Source organism: Saimiri boliviensis, chromosome 1 (assembly GCF_048565385.1).
Source record: "Saimiri boliviensis isolate mSaiBol1 chromosome 1, mSaiBol1.pri, whole genome shotgun sequence".
NCBI lineage: Eukaryota > Metazoa > Chordata > Mammalia > Primates > Cebidae > Saimiri > Saimiri boliviensis.
The window spans coordinates 53,579,115-53,604,941 of record NC_133449.1 but is presented as its reverse complement, the minus strand read 5'-3'; the positions used below and the strand labels follow the sequence as shown (position 1 = coordinate 53,604,941).

General features: G+C 43.1%; 2 protein-coding genes across 14 annotated transcripts in view; one reads left to right on the top strand and one right to left on the bottom strand.

Annotated features, from left to right (window-relative positions):
• DNAH6 (dynein axonemal heavy chain 6) overlaps positions 1-22,945 on the top strand; it is a 352,679-nt gene extending 329,734 nt beyond the window's left edge. For 8 of the 10 annotated variants that reach the window (XM_074397653.1, XM_074397633.1, XM_074397650.1 and 5 more), the window contains 6 exons: positions 8,535-8,664; positions 10,972-11,099; positions 14,854-15,039; positions 15,560-15,632; positions 16,790-16,941; positions 18,958-22,660. In XM_074397653.1, coding sequence (XP_074253754.1) covers positions 8,535-8,664; positions 10,972-11,099; positions 14,854-15,039; positions 15,560-15,632; positions 16,790-16,941; positions 18,958-19,290 — 1,002 coding nt within the window. In that variant the 3' untranslated portion in view covers positions 19,291-22,660. The other 2 variants (XM_074397642.1, XM_039462280.2) reach the window with 1 other exon arrangement.
• Positions 22,946-25,387: 2,442 nt separating this feature from the next.
• Positions 25,388-25,827, bottom strand: part of TRABD2A (TraB domain containing 2A) — a 67,021-nt gene continuing 66,581 nt past the window's right edge. For all 4 annotated transcript variants that reach the window (XM_074397672.1, XM_010329978.3, XM_010329977.3 and 1 more), the window contains one exon: positions 25,388-25,826. In XM_074397672.1, the coding sequence (XP_074253773.1) occupies positions 25,643-25,826 (184 nt within the window). In that variant the 3' untranslated portion in view covers positions 25,388-25,642. The remainder of the gene's footprint in view (position 25,827) is intronic.

Below are 25,827 nucleotides of genomic sequence, written 5' to 3'. Positions count from 1 at the left end.
GATTTCAATAATAATATAACTGTCTTTCTTTGCCCTTCTTCCACCAGGCTGGGCATATTTGTGTCATATTACACAAAGGTTTGTGGATCCATACATGATTCAGTTATAAAAGTACAGTGACAAATTTCCAAGGCAGATAAATTAAAACACTGTTTATTAAAAGCATGGTCACAGTACCAGATCATAACCCAGGGCAAACTGGGTTGTTTTACTCCTCTATGTAAAACATAGAACTTGTGAGGCTGCACCATTACCTAAGGGTAGTCGAAGCTCTTCAGTGTGCCCTCAAGGCTCTCCTATGACCTAGGCCTTCTTGGGGTCACCAGGCACCTGAACCAGCCCCTGGACTTGGACTGGACCTAAAGAAGAAGTCAGTGAAGAAACCCCAGGGCACCACATTCCTGCCACGGACTGCTGAGACCCTATCACAGGAGTTCCCATGACCCCCACACCTCTGGACTGGCAGGCAGAACTGCCCAAAGAATAAGCAGAGGCACAGTTTGAACCCACACAGAGCCCAGAAGGGTTGGCTATGCTGTGCAGCTGTAAGGTAACATGACCACAGACACTCATCCCCCAAGGCTCTCCATGTTACACTGAGTGGCTGTAGCTCCTGCTGTCTGCCAGGCCAGGAAAGAGCAGAGCCTGGGCATGCTCATGCCTCAAGACAGACCCCACTACCATTGCTACAGGCTCTAATCCATGCACCCCTTTGCCTACTGGTCCCTCTCAAGACTACCTGTGAGGCTGCTCCTGCGGGAGAGTGCCCACAGCACAGCCTCCACAGCCCTGCCTGAGTGTTTTATTGGCAATCCAGGAGTAGTTCACCACCCCCATCACAGCCAGTGCTTGACACCTAGAGGCCAAAGGAAAAATCTGCAGTCCTGGTCCCAGTTCCTCAGGACACAAGCACACTACCCAGGATATCAAGTTGATATATGTGGCCTGAGCTCAAGTAGGGGAGAAGCCCCGCTGTCAGAACACAAAGAAGAATATGACACAGATTTGTGTGCCAGCATGAGAGATGGTCGCCCCTCCCTTTTCAAGACTGGACTAAGATGGGCATGGCCTAACAGCCACCACTTCTCCCTTATGAAGTTTCATGGCCCAAAATGCCTGAGCTGGCTCAGTGATCTGGACACAAATGGCTTGGGACAAGCCTAGCTGGTTGGCCCTGCTATCTAGGCAGAGACTGGAGGGAGACCCACCAGGTCAGGGAGCATGAGCTGGGTGGTCCCACAGCCATCCACTGGGTAGAGACCTAGGCAGTAGATGCCATATTGGTTGTACACCGGCGGTGTCACTACCCTGGCCAGGGAGCCTCCACCTTTGAACCACTGCATCACCAAACCACCTGCAGACAACTCCACAACTCACTCTAACTTTGGCAAGCACAGGAGACAGGCAGTTACCTAAGGAGTAAAGGGTCATCTAGAGACTTACTGTTTGGTGCAAAACACCCCTAGGAAAGGAGGGAGCGCACTCCATCAAAGCCCCACTCGGGATAAAGGAAATAAGGGTTTGATGTCAGCCACTGAAAGGGACACCACTAGGAATGGACTTAAAGAGGGACCATCTCTCATTTTCCACCCTCCCCTGCCTTCCCATTGGAGCGCTTCCTGTTGGGGCTGGTAAGTGTGTGTACTGCAATAAGCTGCTTCTCTATGATGCTCCATTGGACCCACCCCTGCTGAAGGTAATTGTGAGCTGGAAGAGCATGCTTTTTGCACTTCTCTGGTGCCTCCACCCCCACTGAGGGCTGTTGTGGCTAAGAGCCTATGTGTTGGCTCTTTTAAGCACCATTTACTGGACTACAGCCTGAATTACAATACCAAACAAGAATAACTGCTACAGGCAATGCCTCTCGAACACACTGCATGAACCTATATGTAACCAAAGAATCCATATAGACCCTTGGTCCTCTGAAAGCACCCAGAAACAAAGCCAACTGATTGTGCATAACATATACCACAGTCATACCCTCCAGGAAAAGAAAAGAATAAAAAGTCAAAAAAAACTCCATCCAAACAACAGTGAATTTAAAAAAAAAAAAAGCATCAGCTCCTTCAGATGAGGAGGAATCAGCACAATAACTTCAGCACCACAGCAGAAACAAAACCTCACATATCAATATTAACCTGAATATAAATAAATGACCTAAACATTCCACTTAAAAGACATAGAATGGCAAATTGGATTTAAAAAACAAGACCCATCTTTCTGCTGTCTTCAAGAGACCCACTTCACATGTAATGACAACTATAGGCTCGAAGTAAAGAGATGGAAAACGATCTATCATGGAAACAAAATAAAAAAGATCAGGGTATGCTATTCTTGCATCAGAAAAATCAGACTATAAACTAACAATGGTAAAAAAGGACAAAGAGGGCATGATATAATGATAAAGAGTTCAATTCAAGAAGATTTTTTTTTTTTTTTTTTAGACGGAGTTTCGCTCTTGTTGCCCAGGCTGGAGTGCAATGGCGCGATCTCGGCTCACCGCAACCTCCGCCTCCTGGGTTCAGGCAATTCTCCTGCCTCAGCCTCCTGAGTAGCTGGGATTACAGGCATGTGCCACCATGCCCAGCTAATTTTTTGTATTTTTAGTAGAGACGGGGTTTCACCATGTTGACCAGGATGGTCTCGATCTCTCGACCTCGTGATCCACCCACCTCGGCCTCCCAAAGTGCTGGGATTACAGGCTTGAGCCACCGCGCCCGGCCAATTCAAGAAGATTTAATGATCCTAACTATATATGCTCCCAACATTGGAGCACCCAGACTTATAATTACTTCTACCTAAGAAAAGGCTTCTACAGCCACACAGTAACCAGGGGGACAGGGGCTTGGTCATAAGGCAAGTCTCAACAAATTTAAAAAATTAAAATCATACCAAGTGTCTTCTCAGAACACAGTGGAATATAATTAGAAATCAATACCAAGAGGAACTCTCAAAACCACACAAATACATGGAAACAAAACAACTTGCTCCTGAATGACTTTTGGGTAAACAAAGAAATCAAGGCAAAAATCAAAAAAGTCTTTGAAACAGGTGAAAGTACAGACAACAAGATACCAAAAGCTCTGAGATGCAACAAAAACAGTGTTAAGAGGAAAGTTTATAAAGCTAACTGCCTGCATCAGGAACATATTAATAGAAAGATCTCAAATTAACAACCTAATGTTGCACCCAAACGAACTAGAAAAACTAGAACAAACTAAACTCAAAGCTTGCAGAAGAAAAGAAATAACTAAAATCAGAACAGAACTAAGTGAAATTGGAACCAAAAAGAAAAAAGCATACAAAGGTCAACTACAAAAGTTAACTCATTGGAAGGTTAAAAAAGAATGATAAACTGTTAGCTAGATTAAAAAAGGAAAAAAGATACAAATAAGCACAATTAGAAATGACAACATGGCATAATAACTGCCCCCAAAAATATAAAATATCCTCAGAGACAGCTACAAATATGTTTATGTGCACAAACTAGAAAGTCTAAAGGAAATGAATAAACTCTCGGAAATACACAACCTCCCAAGATTGAACCAGAAAGAAATAGAAACCCTAAACAGACCAATAATGAGTTACAAAATTGAATCAGCAATTTAAAAAACATACCAATCAAAACAAGTATTGGACCAGATGAATTCACAGACAAATTCTATCAGATGTACAAAGAAGAGCTAGTATCAGTCCTATGGAAATTATTCCAAAAAATCAAAGAAGAGGGATTCCTCCCTAGTTCATTCTAGGAAATCAAAGACACAGCCAAAAGAGAAAACTATAAGCCAATAACCCTGATGAACATAAACTCAAAAATCCTCAACAAAATACTGGGAAATCTAATCCAATAGCACCCCAAAAGGATAATCCACCACAATCAAGTGGGTTTTATTCTTGGGATGCAAGGATGGTTCAACATACAAATCAATAAATGTAATTCACTGCATAAACAGAATTTAAAACAAAACCATATTATCTCAATCAGTGCCAAAAAAGCATTCAATAAAATCCAACATTCTTTAATGATAAAAGCCCTCAACAAACTAGGCATCAAAGAAACATAGCTCAAAGTAATAAGAGCCATTTATGACAAGCCCGTAGCCAATATCATACTTCACAGAAAAAATTGGAGACATTTTCTCTGAGAACTGGAACGACACAAGGATGTTCACTCTTACCACTCCTATTGAACATATTAATAGTATGGAAGGCCTAGCCAGAGTAATCAGGCAAGAGAAAGAAATAAAATGCATCCCGATAGGAAAAGAGGAAGTCAAATTATCTCTCTTCACTGACAATTTGGTTCTGTGCACAGAAAATCCTAAAGATTCTGCCAAAAGACTATCAGACCTAATAAATTACTTCAGAAAGTTACAGGATACAAAATCAATGTACAAAAATCAGTAGCATTTCTATATATCAAAAATGTTTAAGCTGAGGACCAAATCAAGAACACAATGCCATTCACAATTGCCGTAAGAAAAATAAAATACCTAAGAATACATCTAATTAAGGAGGTGAAACCTCTCTACAAGAATTACAGAACACTGCTGAAAGAAATCATGGATGACACAAACAAATGTAGAACCATTTCATGCTCATGGATTGGCAGAATCTATATCATAAAAATACTGCCCAAAGCAATCACACATTTTAATCTATTCCTGTCAAACTACCAACATCATTTTTCACAGAATTAGAAAAGAACATTCTAAAATTCACAGGAAACCAAAAAAGAGCTTGAATTATCAAAGCAATTCTAAGCAAAAAGAACAAAGCCAGAGGCATTATATAAGACCTCAGTAACCAAAGCAGCATGGTACTGGTACAAAAAATAGACTCATAGACCAATGGAACAGAGAACCCAGAAATAAAGTTACGTACCTACAACCAATTGATCTTCAACAAAGTTGACAAAAATAAACGATGGGAAAGGACACGCTATTCAATAAGTGGTGCTGAGGAAACTGGCCAACCATATACAGAAGAATACCACTCAACTCCTACCTCTCATCATATACAAAAATTAAAGAATTAAATGTGACACCTCAAACTATTAAAATCCTAGAAGAAAACCTAAGGAATACCAGGACATTGGCCTAGGCAAAAAATTTATGGCTAAGACCCCAAAAGCAAATGCAACAAAAACAAAAATTGATAATTGTGACCTAATTAAAATTAAAGAGCTTCTGCCCAGCAAAAGAAACTATCAAAAGACTAAACAGACAGCCTACAGAATGGGAAAACATATGTGCAAACTATGCATCTGACAAAAAGACTAATATCCAAAATCTGTACGAAACTTAAAGAAACCAACAAGCAAAAAACAACCCCATTAAAAGGGGGCAAAGGACATGAACAGATACTTCTCCAAAAAAAAAAAAAAAAAGACATACAAGCAGCCAACAAACGAAAAAATGCTCAACATCACTAATCATCAGAGAAATGCAAATCAAAACCACAATGAGATACCATCTCACACCAGTCAGATTGGCAATTACTAAAAAGTCAAAAAATAGCATGTTGGTAAGGTTACAGAAAAAATAGAATGCTATGCACTGTTGGTGGGATTGTAAATTAATTCAGCCCCTGTGAAAAGCAGTTTGGAGATTTCTCAAAAAAACTGAAAATAGAAGTAACATTCAACCCAGCAATCCCATATTGGGTATAGACCCAAAGGAAAATAAACCATTCTACCAAAAAAACACATGCATTCGTATGTTCACAGCTCTATTCACAATCACAAAGACATAGGATCATAGGATTAACATAGGTGTCCATCAACAGTGGAATGGACAAAGAAAATGTGGAACATGTGCACCATGGAATACTACACAGCCACAAAAAATCATGTCCTTTGCAGCAAATTGATGCATCTGGAGGCCGTTATCTGAAGTGAATTAATGCAGAAACAGAAAACCAAATACTGCATGTTCTCACTTACAAGTGGACGCTAAATGCTGGGTACACATGGACATAATGATGCGAACAATAGACACTGGGGACTCCAAAAGCGGAGAAAAAGGAAGGAAGAAAAGAATTGAAAAACAACCTATTAGGTACTATGTTCACTATTTGGGGAAGTTCAGTAGAAGCCCAAACCTCAGCACCATGCAACAGATCTATGTAACAAACCTGCACATGTACCCTTTGAATCTAAAATTTAAAAAAAAAAATTACAAGTGGCAAATCAAAACATTTTGAAACGGAAAAAATTAGCTTTTCGTATTCTAGAATCATCTTATAAATTAATATAAAATGCTAAAAATCAAAAATTTGCAAAAACATGAATAATTTATAAGCAAGTAATATAGATGGTCAATGAATATATTTTTTAAGATCTTAAAGAATTTAAATTTAAGAATTTGATTTTTAAGAATTTAAATTTTAAAAATATGTGGCCAGGCACAGTGACTGGGCAAAAAATGTGGCGGGACCCAGTGGCTCACACCTGTAATTCCAGCACTTCGGGAGGCTGAGGCCAGCGAATCATGAGGTCAGGAGTCAAGACCAACCTGGCCAATATGGTGAAACCCCATCTTTACTAAAAATACAAAAATTAGTCGGGCATGGTGGTGCACGCCTATAGTCCGAGTTACTCAGGAGGCTGAGGCAGAAGAATCTCTTGAACCCAGGAGACGGAGGTTGCAGTGAGCCAAGATTGTGCCACTGCACTCCAGCCTGGGTGACAGAGAGAAACTCTATCACAAAAAAAAAAGTCCAAAAAATGAGAAACTATTTTTTATCTATTAAATTGGAAATATTTGTTTAAGTAATAGTATTAATCTTGCAAAGACACAGAAAGACAGATTTTATGATACATTATTGTTGGAAATATAAATTGATACAATGCTTTTAGAAATTAATATAGTAATACCCAGTTTTAAATTATTGCCTTTATGTATCATTTAAAGAATTTCAAAAATGGTGGATGAAATTCATACATATATATTCTATTCCTGAAGTCTAATAAGATCAGCTGGGCACGGTGACTGATGCTTGTAATCCCAGCACTTTGGGAGGCCAAAGCAGGTGAGTCACTTGAGGCCAGGAGTTCAAGACCAGCCTGGCCAACATGGTAAAACCCTGTCTCTACTAAAAATATAAAAATTAGCCAGGCATGGTGGCAGGTGCCTGTAATCCCAGCTACTCAGGAGGCTGAGGCAAAAGAATCGCTTGAGCCTGGGAGGTAGAGGTTGCAGTGAGCCAAGATCATGCCACTGCCCTCCAACCTGGGCGACAGAGTGAGACTCCATCTTAAAAAGAAAAAAAAAAAAAAGTCTAATAAAATTTTAAAAACTAGAAATTTCCAAAAAATAGATAAATAACTCATATTAATTATGGTGCATTCATACCATAATTAGTATCACATTGTCACTTAAATTATCACATAGTCACTTAAAGCATTGTTCATGAGGATTTTTCTGTGCTATGAGAAGACTCAATATTGAAAATGAATTAATATTACATAAATTGATTAGCTCAATTTCCTATAATAGACCATATTTTTCTTATTTTAAAAAAAGTTAAATCGATGACCTGAAACTGTGTTCTCATTTTCTCTCAATTTCATAATTTCTTTTAACTTACTAGCTTAAAAATGTTTAACCATTCTTTATTATAGTAAAATATGTATGCGAAAATACACATTTTAATCATTTTTAAGTGTACAGTTCAGCAGCATTAGGTACATTTATTTACTTATTTTTGTTTTCTTTCCTTTTGAAATAGTGTCTCCCTCTGTTACCCAGGCTAGAGTGCAGTGGTGAGATCATAGTTCACTGCAACTTCTAACTCCTGGGCTTGAGCTATCCCCCGTTCAGCCTCCCACCACAGGTGCACACCACCACACCCAGCTAATTTTTATTGTGTGTGTGTAGGAACAGAGTCTTACTGTGTTGCCCATGCTGGTCTCAAACTCTTGGGCTAAAACAATCCCTCTTAGGCTAAAAGCAATCCTCCTGCCTTGACCACCCAAAGTCTTGGGATTAGCGTCATAAGCCACTGGGCCCAGCCCATTAAGCACATTGTTGTTCAACAGAAAAATTTTAGGGTCACTAACAACTAGGTACTAGGCATTTCCAATGACCACATTTTACCAACTCTACCTTCAAGATAGAAAATAAAATTTCCTTAAGCCAGTCACAAAAACACAAATACTGTATGATTTAGCTTTTACAGAGTTATCTAAAATAGTGAAATTCATAGAATTAAAGAGTGGAATGGTAGTTACCAGGGGCTGGGGAGACGGGGAAATGGGAGGGACTAATCAACAGTTATAAACTTGCAATTAAGCAAGATGAATCAGCACTAGAGATCTTTTGTGCAACATTGTACCTATAGTCAACGATAATGTCTTGCACACTTAAAATTTGTTAAAAGGGTAGATACCATGTTAATTGTTCTTACCACAATAAAATAAAATGAAAATAAATATTGTTTTAGAGAAATGTCTTTACTTCTGTAAGTAATTATATGTGCTGCAAATATGTTTTTGAGAATTTGAGTCTTTTCTCTTACTGCCATTACAGTACAAAGAGACCAACACTTTAATCAACACCATACTTGAGGTTCAGCCAAGGTCATCTGCTGGTGGAGAGGGAAAAAGCAATGACGAAATTGTTCAAGAACTTGTTGCTTCTGTCCAGACCAGAGTTCCAGGTAATAAAGAATTTTAGGAATCTGTATGTAATGGAAATTTTAGGAATAAACTCAGAGAACTGAGTGATAAACAGGTATCTAAACCTGTTTATTATGTAGGCTTTTTTTTTTTAACCTAAAGAGCTCTTTTGACATGGAGCTCTTCATTTATAGACTGGAAGCATATGGTAGTTCAACATCTCAACTCCCAGAAGGATTAGGAGGAAACTGGTTTCTAGCTCAACGTAACTTTAACCAGACTTTCCTGAGCTTCCCTTGTTTTCATTAATTTAATGTCTCTAGACCTGTGCTGTGCAAGAATATAGCCACTAGCCACATGTGGCTACCTAAATTTAAATTTAACTTAAAATTCATTTTCTCATTTGCACCAGTCACATTTCAAATGCTATCATATTGGACAGCACAGAAAGAGAACACCTGCATCATCATTAAAAGTTCTACTAGACAGTCCTGCTCTAGAATCCATTTAATTTTTTTCTCTATTTAGAAGAAATGGCTAAATTAGTTTCACCTTGTTTTCTGATAAGTGAAAGCATCTTCCTGAATGATCACAAGAGATCTATTTTAAGATTCTTCTTAGATTCACAGGAGATTTAGATGTCTTATTTATTCATGCTTGGAAGAGATGTCATTACAGGAAAAAGAAAATTGAGGCAGAAAAAAAATAGGGACTGAGTCCTGCTGGAAGAAAAGGAGCCCTGTGATTTCAGAAGTCAGTTATCTGACTCCTAGAAGCAGGCTCTCAAGAGAATGTCTACTTGAGTAGAGAATTCTGTTGTTGAAGCAAATAGAGTCAATAAATATAAGATCAATAAGTATAAGATGGAGTGCTGGTTAGGAAAAAGATGGAGAGACGAATGGACAGCTAGAGAGACTGTGCAATTGTTTTGTGGAATCCCATTGACACCTACGAGGTTTTTCTCTCTAAGCGTCATAAAGCTTGTACTTTTACTGTGAAATGCTAAGCAGGTCTCTGCTGAGACTGGGGGCGCAGGGAAGCAATTAGCTCAACAAAAGAACTGAGGGTTTGAAATAGCCCTTAGAAGAACGGTGGAACAAGACGACCAGGGACGTGTAACCACAGCACTGCGGACCTAAGAGATTAGACTCATTGGCACTGCTATGGGATTTTTGTTCAGCAGCCAAATATGTGTGGTCAAGAAAAAATTTGATATATGTATGTCATAGCCATTTGTTTACACATACTTTTCTCAGATATGCAAGGAAAATGCTGTTGCTTCCTCTTTCGTAGCTCATATGATTCTTCATCTGAGCCTGCATTTGATGATTGCAGGGAGAAATAAGAGCTACATTTTCCATTCAGTTTGAACCATGGGCCTTTTTAATAAGGCAGTCAGTCCATTTAAATAATGGCCAGTAATGTGGGATAAACACTAAGTCTGTCTCCTGTCTGTCTCCTGCCCCCAGCCTTTCCTTTGCAGTACAGGTGAGCAAGGAAGCAGGAGATTTAAACACCTGTATGGCAGAGGGGAAGACTCGGGGTCACTGGGCCATCCAACATTTCCATTTGGATCCACTAACAACTCTTCAAGCCTAGTTTCTGGAATGTTCCTTGTCTGCCAGGCAACAGCTTTGTTCTGCTAGCATTTGCCAATGAAGCCTTCAGGGTTCTGCCTCCCAATAAGGCAAAGCCAGGCACACCTTCCTGTGCCCTCCTGCCAATCCCCCTCATTCCGCATTGGAGACCTTTCGAACCCCTCATCAAACGTGCAGATACCACTGAGCCATACTGACCTTCCATTTCATTCTCTTCCCTCCCAACCCTCACCTCCTCCCCACAGTCAACCAGAATGAAAAGGAGCAGGTTTCTCCTTCCCTTTCCCAGTCCTCCTCCTACATTAGCACAGCCAGTCTCTCTATGATCTCATTTAAGCAATTGGGGACCTACAGCCCCTGTCCCAGGGCCAAAGACCACATAGCTCACACTAGGAAGATGAAAATACCCATGGGGAACATGCTTTAAGGGAGGAAATAAAATGCAATGGCTTAAGTTTGAGAGAAAAAACAGAATGTGTGTGTGTGTGTGTGTGTGTGTGTGTGTGTGTGTGCGTGTATGCCCTGACACACATGAATTTAAGCATAATTTTCTGTGATTGCTTCTATATAAACACAGGTGAATCACAGAAGCATTTTAAATTATAAAAATATCACATTTCAATCCTATGTATCTGGTTTAAACAATGAGAGAAGCTGGCTCTTTTTAAATGTTAAGATAAGCACATTGCCTTAGCAATATTGTGAGAACAAATCAATAACTGACCTGAGGAATCACTGTGTATGTTTCAGAAAAACTGGAAATGGAGGGTGCTTCTGAGAGCCTTTTCGTCAAGGATCCTCAAGGACGCCTGAACTCCTTGACCACTGTTCTTGGACAGGAAGTGGACCGGTTTAACAACCTGCTGAAGTTAATTCACGTATGAGAGCTTACTTCCATCTTTGCTATCGAGCATCAAAGCTTTGTAGAGAATTGTGTAATATGAAATTTTTCCATTCCCATCACTTGAGCATTTCCATTTGGATACACTAACAACTCTTCAAGCCCAATTGGTCTAAAAATGAATTTACCCTTCTCTAATGAATCTGTATTCCCATTTTCTAATAATGATGGAGTAGATATGTAACATTACAAATTCCCAGTCTCCTCCCTATCCTAACTTACACCCTTAGATTCTGTTGACTCACAAGAAATTGATCAGAGACCTAAGCACTCAATTAGGAGTGATTCAGTGCTTGTTCCTAATGTCTAGTTTGCATTTAATAGCATAGTCTTTAAGCAAGACTGTGAAAACCAGAATTTATCAAAGTGCAGGCCACAAAATGCCTGCATTAGAGTCCCCTATGGTGTGTGTTCAACATGTGGATTCCTTGATCCCACTTGAGACCTACTGAGTTAGAATTTCTTGAAGCAGAGCCTGGGAGTATGAATTTTAAATAAACTCCCCAGGTGGTTTTAACGCCACTAAAATTTGGAAACACCTATTTCATCCAATGCTTTATGTTCATAGATACTTTCTCTCTGCACTGCCTTGTATTTATAATGATGGTCAAAGGTCTTCCTAGTTTCTCTGTGCATAACTTTGATAAAAGGAAAAGAATAACTATTAGCAAATATTGAGCATTAACAGCGAAAGTGTTACTGCTAAGCAAGAAACCAAATGCCTAGTTCAAGGTCTAGACTTGGGGATAAGATTGGGGTAGAACTGAGAGAGATCTTTTACAGCAAAAGACCATTTCTGTTCCCTATCAGAAAGGCAAAGTCTCCGGATGTTGCTGCTTGGCTGGCAATACCTAGGTTTGTTGGTTAGATGGGCCCTGGGTCAGCTGAGTATGTGGTCTTCGCCTTGGGACTATGGTGTCTAGTCGGGTATGCACCAAAGTCAGCAGGCTGTCTCCTCTCTCAGTCTCCTGATCAGGTCGCCAGGTGAGGGCTTATCTCCTTCTGTATAGGATGAATGGGGGCATAGACTAAGCTGCTATGATAAGAGATAACATAGGCCAAAACAAGATAAACATTCACTTTACTCTCCTTCCCTAACAGCCCAGAGGGAGCCCTGTCTGGGGAGGTAGTTAATTCTGCTTTGTGAGCTCATCCAGGGATAAACAGGTTGGCTCTTCTAGTCTCAACAGACAACTTCCTCGTCTGGGTCTAAGGTGGCTGCCCCAGTTGTCCCCTTTTGCCAGCCAGTGGGAAGCAGGAAAGAGAGAAGCAAGGAAAAGCAGCTTCCTTATACAGATGTGATCCGGAGATTCTTCTTATATCCCATTAGCCAAAACTTGGTCACATGGCCACACCCCAGCTGCAAGGGTGGCTGGGAAATGCAGTTTCTAGAGGGGGTGCTATGTGCCCAGCTAGCACTAAGGAGGTGGTGGTGTTCTGAGGAAGACCAGGAGATGGATGCCACTCATGTCTTGCCCTTTCCATGAACTTTCACCCACTTGAAGATAAATTCAGATGTCACTTCCTCCATAATGTCTTTCTGGAGAGACCAGCCCTTCCCTCTACTGCCAGATGAATTAGGGTCCCATCTTCAAGGCCCTGTCATCTCAGGTGTCTGTGTTTACCACTGTATTTCTTACATTTTTTGTAATTTTCCCCCATGAGTATGGCTACTATAACAAAGAATTTCTTAAAGACAAGGGAGCTGTTATATTTGTCATCTTTGTTTCCTTAGTGATTGACATACTAAATCTTCCATGAATATTTGAATGTATGAGTGAACAAATGTGACTCTCAGGTCTCCCTTGGTCACTTCTTCTGGCCAAACAAACCCAGATCACCACTAACAGAGGAATTCACTTAATGGAAGCATAACTGGAGGAGCCCAGTGTCAGGTGGCCCACAGGGCCATCAGGAATCACAGCCAAGCATTCCCATCAGAAGGGAGGTGCCCACCAAGGCATGCTGTGACTGTGCCAGAGGCCTTCCTCACCTGACATCTAGTCCTTGACCGCAAGGCCTGCTCCTGCCTTGCCCTGGCTTTGGCAGCACTGTGGTGACAATAAGAAAGCCAGGGGAAGGCAGCAGCACCCAGGAGTCTTGGGGAATGCCATCCTGGCAAACCCACTCTCCTCCAGACAGAACTGTGGGATAGGGCAGGTCCTGGGAGTGACAAGGCCACCCTGTATAGGCTTCAAGCCATAGGGGAAGGAAAGCCTTTGAAGTATTCTTTCTCCCATTTAATACATCTGTGTGTTGGCTGCCTCCTTTGGGAGAATCAACTGCAACATGACCTCTGTCTATTTTAAGCAGATCTTGAAGGTCTCAGCAGTCTGTTCCCTCCACTTCTCATTGTATGTGTTCACTCTGCATTTTAGATGAGTCTTCTGCTACTTCTTCCTATTTCCAGGTCTAACACGGAGGTTGTCTTGGCTCTGGCTAAGGGCCTCCTTCCTGCACTCTGCTGCAGATGGTTCCTCAGATCTTAAGGACAAATCTAAGTAAAGCACTTATTTTTTCTACCACTGCCTCTTGTGAAAAGAGGTGCAGGGAGAAGGGAATAACAAATAAATTTATGAAAGAATGGAAGGATATGTAGCCTGGTTTCATCCACACAGCACCTGTCGCTAAGAAAGTGCATGTGGTCCCAGACCTTATTTGGTTGTTTAATCAACATAAATTTTGCCTCTAACATCTTCCTATTACATTTTCCCAATATATGGCAGTTTTCACAACACTGCAACCCATGGGGACCATCATCTACCTATATGCTCTCCTTCATCTTTAGCCAGGGGGCAAACATCGCCCTGTACTCCACTCCAGCCTAGTGTCTCTCTGAACTATGGCCTGCCTCCATCTTCTGATGAGAGGAGGAGAGGCTACAAGACATGTTTTAAGGAGGTGTTTCCAGTACAAGGAGATGCTCTGATGCCAGCTGGAAGATTAGTCTCATCTAAGACTCTGCCATTTCTGGCTGGGCACAGTGGCTCACATCTGTAATCCCAGCACTTTGGGAGGCCGAGGCAGGCAGATCACCTGAGAACAGGAGTTCCAGACCAGTCTGGCCAACATGGCAAAACTCCATCTCTACCAAAAATACAAAAATTAGCTGGGCATGGCAGTACACCCCAGTAATCCCAACTACTTGGGAGGCTGAGGCAGGAGAATTGCTTGAACCCAAGAAGCCGAGTTTGCAGTGAGCCAAGATCATGCCACTGCGCTCCAGCAAGGGGACAGAGCAAAACTCCATCTCAAAAAAAAACAAAAAAGAGTATCTTTTTTCTGCTCTGATTCTCAGGATTGGGGGAACCCCCTGAGCAGAAATGAGCAGTGGCCTGAGGTGGTTCTCACTCCCTATCTCCCCCACTTCCTCATGCTCTATGGTTCCCAAATCACAGGGGGCCCATTTTTCTTTTGGCCTCGGGGAGTGCTGGATGGTGTCCCAGCCACTTCTCCAAGCTTCCGGAGACATTTCTGCTTCCTTCTTTCCACCGCATTGGATTCTGCTACCAACTGCCGCCCTCAAGTGCTACATCGCAACAGTCATATATTGTAATAATGCAGGAGATATTGGAGGGTCTGGCCCAGCAGACGGTGTACAAAGAGAATAGAACCCAGCAAGTGGCACCTCCTGGCAAGGTAGCCCCTGCTGCCATGAATGTGTGTCATTGACTGGATAATGACATCTATAAAGGCCAGCAGCACCTTAAATCCCTTTTTTGTCCTTTCAGACTTCTCTGGAAACACTCAACAAAGCCATCGCTGGATTGGTGGTGATGTCTGAAGAAATGGAAAAAGTATATAACAGTTTCCTCAACAACCAGGTTCCCGCTCTGTGGTCCAACACAGCCTACCCATCCCTAAAGCCGCTAGGATCGTGGGTCAAAGACCTTATCCTGAGGACCTCATTTGTGGATGTAAGAAAATTCCCTTCACTGGGGTTTGATCAATATGGCATAACTGGCCTAAGGTCCCTAGGAAGCTCTGAGTGAAGATATCCACAGTCACTGATAGATAGTCTGAGCCCAGAGAAACAGAAATGTCCAGAATGGTATCACTTAAGTCTTACACTGATTGTATCATTTGCCCTAGGCACTCATCCCCACATTCCATTTCAATTCCAGGCATCCTTGGGGTTTCAGCTCTAGTTCATGGGACCCCACAGTGAGGTATAGACCAACTGAGATGAGTCCAAACCCCAGACAACTTTGCTGCTGTCTCCTTCACATATCCCACAATAATCAGGCTCTGGGTCTGCAGTCATCAGGCTGGCAGAACAGGAAGGGGAACGGGACAGGCAGTGAAGTGGGGGCGGTGACTAACTCAGGGCTGCTTTAGATTCTGCCTTCTGAGAAGCTCTCCCCAAATAGGACTTTGCATTAGAAGACAAATGCTGTCCCAGAAATAATGTTTATTGTGAGTATGTTTCTCCTTCAGTTGTGGCTCAAAAGAGGACAGCCTAAGTCCTACTGGATCTCCGGTTTCTTCTTTCCTCAAGGATTTCTAACAGGTACCAATGCTTTTCCTAGAAAAACTCCACAGGAAAGGCATGACTTGTCATACCCAGGGTTTTGAGGTACTTGGGAAATGGTATGGCTGCTAATGCTCTAATAGTGAGGATATTGATCTTAGGGCAATCCAACAAGGTCCTGCTCTTCCTCACTTGTTGGGGGTAGAGGAAAGATGGCAGAAATGGCAGATGTTCCCCAGCTACCTGATCCCTCGCTGCCCCTCTCAGGTTACATAAGTGCAGACACTGCTGCCTCCATGAACACCCAGAGTGTGCCTCAGTTCCCCATGTGACCCACTCTCGGGCGCACCAACTGCTGTCCACCTGCTCAGGCCCCAGCTGTGAGCAGCTTCCTTCCCTCTAAGAAATTCTCTTATGTGCCTCCCTCGGCCCTTGGGGAATCTGGCTAGAGAGCCTCAGATGGGGCTAGAGCCTGTTAGCAACTCAATGCTAATTAGCCAAGCCCTTCATCTCTGTCATTCTTTTTTTTTTTTTTTTGAGATGGAGTCTTGCTCTGTCACCAGGCTGGAGTGCAGTGGTGTGATCTCAGCTCACTGCAACCTCCACCTCCTGGGTTCAAAGTGATTCTTCTGCCTCAGCCTCCCAAGTATCTGGAACTACAGGTACATGCCACCGTGCCCAGCTAATTTTTGTATTTTTAGTAGAGACAGGATTTCACCATGTTGGCCAGGATGCTCTTAATTTCTTAACCTCCTGATCCACCCACCTCGGCCTCCCAAAGTGCTGGGATCACAAGCGTGAGCTCCCACACCCAGCATCTCTCTCATTCTTAATACCTATTAAACAGCCCATATAAAACAAGCAGGGCAAAATCCTAAAGTCAGTGAGATTGGGCTCTGAAACTGCCTCACTGGTTTGTCTCCCACATGGCAAGGCAATGCACTGCAGACTGGCCTTCTTCCCTCCCTTCCCAACCAGGACCAGAGTTTGTCCAGCCCTTGCGCCCTTACCTCCCAACATGACCCGCAGCCTTCCTGACTCTGTGAACTAACTCCGAGTAAGGTGTTAAGAGTTGGGTCTTCTCTATAGCGGGAAAACTGTCTAATGCCAGGGCAGCCTGGTTGGGGTGAAGGGGGATAGTGCCTGGAGAGCAGCAGTGTTGTTTAAACCTGGGTTTCTGATTTTCATAATTGCAGGAACTCTTCAAAATCATGCTCGAAAATACAATTTGCCTATAGATGAGCTGAGTTTCAAATACAACATAATTCCCACCTATCGGGATCAAGCTGCAGTGATGGAAGCTGCCAAGACAGTGCAATTTGGACAAGAACTGCCCATGGACATGGAGGTATTGTCCTACCTGGCTGTTACAGCAAAGCAGCTTCTATCCCACTGTCCTTGAAGATTTCAGACAACCTCCCATGTCCCACTCCCGCACCACCTCCAATTAACTGGAGCAAGAGGGCAAGGTAGCAATCACACACCTCCAAGTTAAGCTCCCCAGTTAGCAGTGACCAGATGGGAACTGCCTAAACTAGTCTGATTTATAGAAATATTTTCAAAGCAATCTTTTTTTAGCTACTATAATAACCTTCTACCTCTTATAGAAGCAATATAGCAAGTTAAAAGCAAGGGTTTAAAAACTAGACAAACAGGCCAGGCGCAGTGGCTCGTGCCTATAATCCCAGCACTTTGGGAGGCCGAGGTGGGCGGATCACCTGAGGTTGCGAGTTCAAGACCAGCCTGACCAACATAGAGAAACCCCATCTCTACTAAAAATACAAAATTAGCCGGACATGGTGGCACATGCCTGTAATCCCAGCTACTTGGGAAGCTGAGGCAGGAGAATCGCTTGAATCTGAGAGGCAAAGGTTGTGGTGAGCTGAAATTGCACCATTGCACTCCAGCCTGAGCAACAAGAGCAAAACTCCATCTCAAAAAAAAAGAGAAAGAAAAAACTAGACAAGCCTGAGTTTGAATTCTGACACCTTTACTAGCTATGTGTGCTGGAGCAATTGCTAACACATCTGCACCTCTTATTATTTTAAGACCCTTCTTGTCTAAAGAGGAGGGTGTCCCAGGCTCATGTCAGGAAAACTTGAGGCTGCAGGAAGGCAAAGCAGCACCCACATAAAGGCCCCACCGGAGCCTTCCCGGAGGCCGCTCTGGCCTGTGCCCAGCACACTCCATCTGCTGCAGAAGCTGATTCTGACAGACAGAAGTTCACAGTGACCACCAGGGCCCTGTCCCTCCACCCCATCCCATTTCATACCATGTCTCTGCTTGGGTCATATGTGCTGAGCCATGACAATGCCTTACAGTCTCTGAGATCTGGGGAGACCTCAGACTGTCTAGCTGGCCTACCTCCTGACCCACCTAGCAAATGTCTGCCATCAACAGACCAGGAGACAGGCCAGTAGTGCAGTGGAAGTGAAACAGCCAGTGTCGTGTGACCAGTGCATGTACTGGTCTAAACACAGCTTTATCTCTGTTACAAACAGGCAAGGCCACTGGTAGCCCATTTGTCACTTTGGTGCAGCATCGGAAAAGGTGCTCCCTGTGAGTGGGTGCCCAGAGGCTGGACACCCAGTAGGTAGCAGGATAGTTTTTGGGCAAACCTGCATAAACATATGTGGCAGCCCAAAAACAGGAAGGCCCACCCTGCTGCACCCAAGAAGCAGAAAGTTTAGGACACCAAAAAGCACAGACCAGCCAAAAAGAGTTTAGTTTACCATCCTTTTATTCACTATAAAATGCACTACATATTATCCACACTGCTTAGTCCTCTGCCTACAGATGTGAAGCTCCAATTATCCAAAGACCTGGGGCCAGAACTGGACAAATCCAATCAGTGTTTGGGGAAGGATGACCCAGATGCCCACAATTGGGAAAAAAAAAAAAAAATGTGCACCAGGAGAGACATCCATTCACAGGACTCTGATGGGCAGGGTCTCTCACTCTCACTCTTTCTTATTTAATAGAAACATTAAAAAGTAAGCACAATTTTTAAAAACGAGAGAAAACAAAAAGGAATTTTCCATAGGCACTCTACAAATATTATCGCAGATATATAATCTGTCTTCTAAGCGGGCATCCAAATCCTTGAAAAACCTTACTAAGAATAACAGATGATAATCCCAGCTCTCTTACCCACTTCCCATGAAAAGGGGAAAAGTCATTACATTATTATTACATTTTTTGCCTCTCAGAGCCTCAGGATTGCCTCCTCTAAAATGTGAATAAATACTAGCAATGTTCAGAGTGTTGTTTAGAATTACCTAGTGAGGATATGGGATATAGGAAATGAACCACACCTGCCGCTCCCTTTCCCCCTCTCACTTTGAAACTTGTGGGTATCTTTCAGTTGCCCTCTCCTGAGGATGGTGTTCTTGTTCATGGGATGTTCATGGATGCCTCTCGTTGGGATGATAAGGAGATGGTGATAGAAGATGCATTGCCCGGACAGATGAATCCAATGCTGCCTGTGGTGCATTTTGAACCCCAACAAAATTATGAGCCAAGCCCGACACTTTACCACTCCCCACTTTATAAAACAGGGGCCCGGGCAGGAACGCTGTCAACCACAGGTGAGGATGTTCTTAAGATTAGTTCAAATAATGACCGAATACAGTCTTCAGTCCAAGTCCAAACACTAAGCTGTAATTGGCCTAAGATCTCCCTTGGGCCAATTAACTAGACTCAAAATGAAGCCATCATTGTAAATTCTATTTGTTCCGAGTGTAGATTGATATTATAAATTAATTCTTGCTTCTATTAGAATCTAACGAGTAGAAAATAGAGTTTAACAAATAAAGACTTCCATTTTTAAAGTGGTGGCCTGAATAGACACTAAAATCTCTCTTTCTCCACCAAATCCATTTTTACTCACCATGAAAGAGATTTTAAAATAAATGAATAGGCCGGGCAAGGTGGCTCACACTTGTAATCCCAGAACTTTGGGAGGCTGAGGCAGGTGGATCACCTGAGGTCAGGAGTTAAAGACCAGCCTGATCAACATGGTGAAACTCTGTCTCTACTAAATACAAAAAATTAGCCGGGCTTGGTGGCAGGCACCAGTATTCCCAGCTACTTGGGAGGCTGAGGCAGGAGAATCACTTGAACCTGGAGGCAGAGGTTGCAGTGAGTCAAGATTATGCCACTGCAGTCCAGCCTGGGTAACAAGAGCAAAAACGCCATCATAAATAAGTAAACAAACAAATAAATGCAAAGTCCTGATGCAAAACTGAATGGATCTGAAACTGATATACAGCCCTGAAAAAAGAAACCAAACAGAAAGAAAGGCACGTCAACATTTACACCCAGGTGACAGCTGAAGAATGAGCAAAGAAAATGAGCCGGGGAAGTCCTCTTGAATACAGCACAATGAGAGGGAGAAAGAAGTGACCCTGTAGAAGGAGCCAGAATTTGCAACATTTTTCTAGTTAGGCAACCTGGAAGGAGAAAGTAAAGAATAGAAGAGTGAGAATGTTTGAAACAAGATAATGGCTGGTAATTTCCCAAAACTAAAGAAAACACTTGAATCCTTAGATTATGAGGTCTTACAAAGTGGAAGGGATGGTTTCTAGCAACATACAACAAATAATCAAATCTTCAAAGAAACCTAGACATACCAAAGTGATACTCAGAGACCAAAAAAAAAAAAAAATCTCAAAACAACCAAAGAGAAAAGACAATGTATAATATATGTTAGAACTGAAATCCTAGAGAATAAGAATCAGATTGACATCAGTCAGCTCTCATTATCCACAGTGCACATAAGAAGATAATGGAGAACCATCTTCAAAGGGTTGAGGGAAAATACCTTTGAAGCAGAATTCAAAACGCAACCAAACCGTCTTCCAAAGGGAAGGTAATAGAGACAGTTTGGAACACACAAAGGCTCTAAATTAATCATCACTGACCTTCTGTTTTGAAAAAAATCCAACTGTCTAGCTGGGTGTGGTATCATGTGCCTATAGTCACAGGTACTTAGGAGGTAGAGGTGGGAGGCTCACTTGAGCCTAAGAGTTCAACACCAGCTTGGCAACATACTGAGACTCCCATCTCAATTTAAAAAAAAAAAAAATCCAACTGTCTTGGTTTGTTTGTGTTTGTGTTTCTGTAAAGGAATACCTGAGGCTGGGTAACTTTAAAGAAAAGTTTACTTGGCTCGTGGTTCCGCAGGCTATAGAAGAGGCATGATCCAACATCTGCTTCTGGTGAGGGCTTCAGGCTGTTTCCACTCATAGCAGAAGGCGAAGGGGAGCTGGTGTCTAAGGATCCCATGGCGAGAGAGGAAGCAAGCCACATGGGAGGGAGGTGCCAGACTCTTTAACAAGCAGCTCTCACAAGAACTAATAAAGTGACAACTCACCCCCTATCCCAAGGAGCATTAATCTACTCATGAGGGAGCTGATTCCCATCACCCAAACACCTTCCATTAAGCCCCATCTCCAACATTGGGGATCAACTTGAACATGAGATTTGGAGGGATCAAACATCTGAACTATAGAAGCCTGGCATAAGGAATTCTTACAAATCAGTACGGAGAGGGGACCAACAACCTAACCTTATCTGAAACTGTGACAGAAACCCTATTTTGTACAAGGATTTGCAGAAACTCTTTTCCAGCTATTTAAAAGAGGGGTAGTCCTATATAGTAGTCATCAATGGCCACTAATATTCCAAAAAAGAAAGGCAATCAGACACAATGTGCTTCCTGACAGAAGTATGTACTACCTAAGAAGTATTCTTAAAACTCAAACCTGCCAGCCTGAGCTAGATGGCGAGACCCCACCTCTACAAAAAAAATACAAAAATTAGCATGCTTGGGAGACTGAGGCAGGAGGATCGCTTGAGTAGAGGAGCTCAAGTCTGCAGTTAGCCATAATCACAGCACTGCACTCCAGCCTGGACAAAAGATTGAGACCCTATCTCAAAAAAAAAAAAAGAAAAAAACCTCAAACCTGAATGTAGTCATGCCTCTGGATCTAACCACGCTTACAGGAAGAGAGGAATATATTTAAAATCACCACAGCAATGCTGCCATCAAAATCCAGATTCTGGGAAACTTTTTTTTTTTTTTTTTTTTTTTTTTTTGAGATGGGAGTTTCGCTCTTGTTACCCAGGCTGGAGTGCAATGGCGCGATCTCGGCTCACCGCAACCTCCGCCTCCTGGGTTCAGGCAATTCTCCTGCCTCAGCCTCCTGAGTAGCTGGGATTACAGGCACGTGCCACCATGCCCAGCTAATTTTTTGTATTTTTAGTAGAGACGGGGTTTCACCATGTTGACCACGTTGGTCTCGATCTCCTGACCTCGTGATCCACCCGCCTCAGCCTCCCAAAGTGCTGGGATTACAGGCTTGAGCCACCGCGCCCGGCCTCTGGGAAACTTTTAACAGGACAAACAGTCTGGTTGTTTCAACAAATATATTACAAGGGGGTGGCAAAAGAGGCAGAGGGAAACCTACCAATTGACAGATTTAAGAGAAACATCACTGTTGCCAGATATGAAACTCCTTTGAATCCTGGTTATTAATAAATTATTAGGCTGGTAGTGGTGGCTCATGCCTGTAATCCCAGCAGTTTGGGAGGCCGAGGCAGGTGGGGTATTTGAGGCTAGCTGTTTGAGACCAGCCTGGCCAACTGGTGAAACCCTATCTCTACTAAAAATACAAAAATTAGCCGGGCATGGTGATATACGCCTATAGTCCTAGCTACTCAAGAGGCTGAGGTAGGAGAATCACTTGAACCCAGGAAGGCAGAGGTTGCAGCAAGCTGAGATCACACCACCACACTCCAGCCTGGGTGATAGAGTAAGACCCTGTCTCAAAAAAAAAAAAAAAAAAAAAAAAAAGTTCTGTGAAGTCTAAGCTGGACGAGTCCTAAAGAATTATTTGTTCTAAAATCTTCATTTTATAGAGCATAAAACAGACCCATAAAGGACTATTTGTCAAACATCTTTAGCGCAATCAGGCCTGGAACCCAGATGTCTGGACTCTTAGTAGCCTCTCTCTGTGTATGTGGAAGCTATTCTCTAAGTAACAATCCTTTTTTTCCTGTATCCTCAACTAGGACATTCAACCAACTTTGTGGTAACTGTCCTCTTACCCTCCAAGCGGTCCAAAGACTACTGGATTGCCAAAGGGTCAGCTTTGCTCTGCCAGCTGAGTGAGTGAGAAGGTGCCACTCAGCACCGAAAAAGAACCGGGCCAGAGATCTTTCCTAATGGGGGAGAAAGGTTTGAATAATTTCTACATGAGCAAAATGGTGTTGATTCTGATTTGACTTAAAGGTATTAAGTATGACTTTTATTTCTCTTATGACCTTAAAATAAAGTGTTTTGAGTTCTTTCTGTTGGCAATCCAAGCTCTTATGTAGGGGCAGTAGATTCAGCACCCACCTAGTAAGCCTGCTCCCCCCACCCTAAGTGAGAGCCAGGCAGCTTCCCATCAGTTACCTTCTGGGACCCCCAGAAAGAGTCAGGACTCAGCACTCGCTTCCTCACACAGGCTTCTTTCCTCTTCACCCGGATAGGAAAGATCCCATGTGCTTCCATTTCTAGACTAGATTAAGGCTCTCAGAGTCCAGTGCATGGGAGGCTGATGCAGCGAGCACAACTGGTAGAGCAAAGGAGCAGGATAAGAGGTCGGCTCGTGATGTCCGTTCCCCGTTCCACGGGGCGACATCACAATCCTCGGAAAAGCCTGTGCTTTCACAAAAGGACAGACCAGTCCTGCCCAAGGATAGAGGATTTTCCCTTTCCACTTCAGGATGAATCTGTGTGAAAACTAGCCAAGTCCCAGCCAGGTGCACTGGAGCCTCTGCCACCTCAAAAGCAGAGGTTGGTGGGTCAGTTCTAAAATGGAGCGGCCACTGTGACAGACCATCTTGTGTCAGTCCTGCCTGTAATGGTCTGCCTGCTTCCTTGGCCATAATGTCACCCAAGAAACAAGGGAATCACCCAGCTAGGATTGAGCCCTTGATGTGAACCACACCACCCTCTTACAAAGAATCGGAGGAAGAGTCAGCCACAGTGATCCTACCCTCCCAGTTTATCTCTGCCTCCCCACTTTATCCCCATACCTATCAAGGTTAAGAACAGACTCAAGTCACAGAGAAGCAGGGTGTGATTTCTTTACCAGAAATCAGTGCACAAATCAGAAACTACTCTTGGTGTTTAAGGCAGAAATAGGTACTAACATGGTTTCAGGAACAGCTGCCACTGCAGAAGTCAAAGAGCTGGTATCACGCATCACAGCATCTGCACTCCAGGGTGGGAGCCCTGAAGGAAAAACCGTGCCAACCTTGCAGCTACTCCACTCGGAAGCAGGGGAAAAGGGGGCTGCAGAGAACCGGCCACCACACGGACTCGTGTCTGCTGCAGCCTGCACATACCCATGCCCCCTCAAGAAAAAGACCCTCTGCTCACTTTTATTTTCCAGATATCCCACGAGTGTATCTCATTAGGAGAATTAATCATAGCAGCAAGAGGATTTGGGAGTTTTTGCCCGCCTACCCCTGCAATACAGGTGGTACAGAATGGAACCAAAGTGACGGACACGGGTCCCGAGTGCCGTCACACCACTCTTTCAATAAGGCCACAGAGATGTTCTGGGCCCTGGAAATAAGTGAGCATGAACCCACAAATGCCTCAGAAAAGAAAAGGAAGCCAGAGCAACAAACCCAGGCAATCAGCCCTACCCTAAACCAGATCAGGGGACGAATACAACTACTTCTTATTGGCCGCACCCAATCCTGGACAGACCTTCTGCCCAGGGTTTCTGTGGGCTACTCAGAGGCCCAGGACCATAAAGGAAGCTTGCCACAGGTAGGACCCTGATTTGGAACCATGGTGGTTACGGGAGGGAGATCACCTGGGCAGGGTTAAAAGCTCCCCTTTCAGATTCAACTGGGGAAATTCCACTCTCACACATTTTACAGAGAGAGTCCCAATAAGATTTTTATTTAGAAAAAGCATTGACAACAAACAGGTAAATAATAAATAATAAGATGGGGATTGGGAGTAACATGAAAACCGCTTTCTTAGGATGGTTAACTCTTATCTCTGAACATTGAATTAGATAAATTTCTAGATGCTGTTCTCTATTTTTATGTTATTGGACCAATATTCCATATAAATAATTAAGATGTAACCATTTAATAGTCTGTACAATCAACCTCAGTCCTGTCACTACAATATTACATTCTGTAAATGTTATTCTGTTGTGTCAGATACCAAATTTTAGTGAGGTATCTCCAAGGCACATAGTAGAAAACAAAATTGGTGAATCACTCATGTTTCTTTCACTGTGATTTGGAAATGATTTAATCTTTATAGAATGAGACCCTTTTTTGGACTAGCTTTTTATTTAAATGGCTCAATTTGTGTGGATTAAAAAAAAAAACTTTCTCGCACAGCACCTCTGACAAAGCCTACCCCCGCTCCCCTACCCATCCTCCAGCATGTCAGTGAGACACACACATGATACAAAATAAAAGCATCTCTCAGGGCACAGGGAGTACCCTATTTACCAGAGCTTGAATAGAGAGGTACAGACCGCAAGTTCCATGGCCTACCAACTCCCCTGCATCCAGAACCAAGAGCGACACCAAGAAAGGGAACGGAAAGCAGAAAGGGTCAGGGTCCAAAGTCAGGGCCCAAAGGGATCAGAGCTGCAGCTGAGAAGTGCAGGGCCTCGGGGGAGGGAGTGAAAGGTTTCAGAGGGTGAGAGAAGAAGTTGTCTGCCTGATAAATGCACATCATGAATAAAAGTCTACACACACAAAAGGTATTTAATTATTTTCATACAACTCATTTATAATTTATTTTCACACAACTCATTATGTTACCAAACTGTACACCTCCCGCCAAAGTTGGATAACCCAAAGTCACATTCCTTAGAAAAAGAAGAATCAACACTGGGCTTCTTTTTCGGGAAAAGTCTCTCCTGGATTGGGCCCATCAAGGCTAGACCAGAGTGTGGAGTCCAGGAAAGGCCATCCTTCAAGTCCAAGGGATCAGAGTCTTAGCCCGGTGCTTCCAGTCATTACAGCAGGGGTGTCTCTGTTTGGAAAGCCAGCACCAGCACCCAGAACACAGGAGTCCAGAGAGACAGGCAGGCACTGCTGGCCACCATCTGGCTGTGGTGGGAATGCCCATGGCGAGGGAGCCGCAGCTCAGTGGAGATGTGCCTGTCCAGGACAGGGACCTGGAGTTGCGGGACCATGTCAC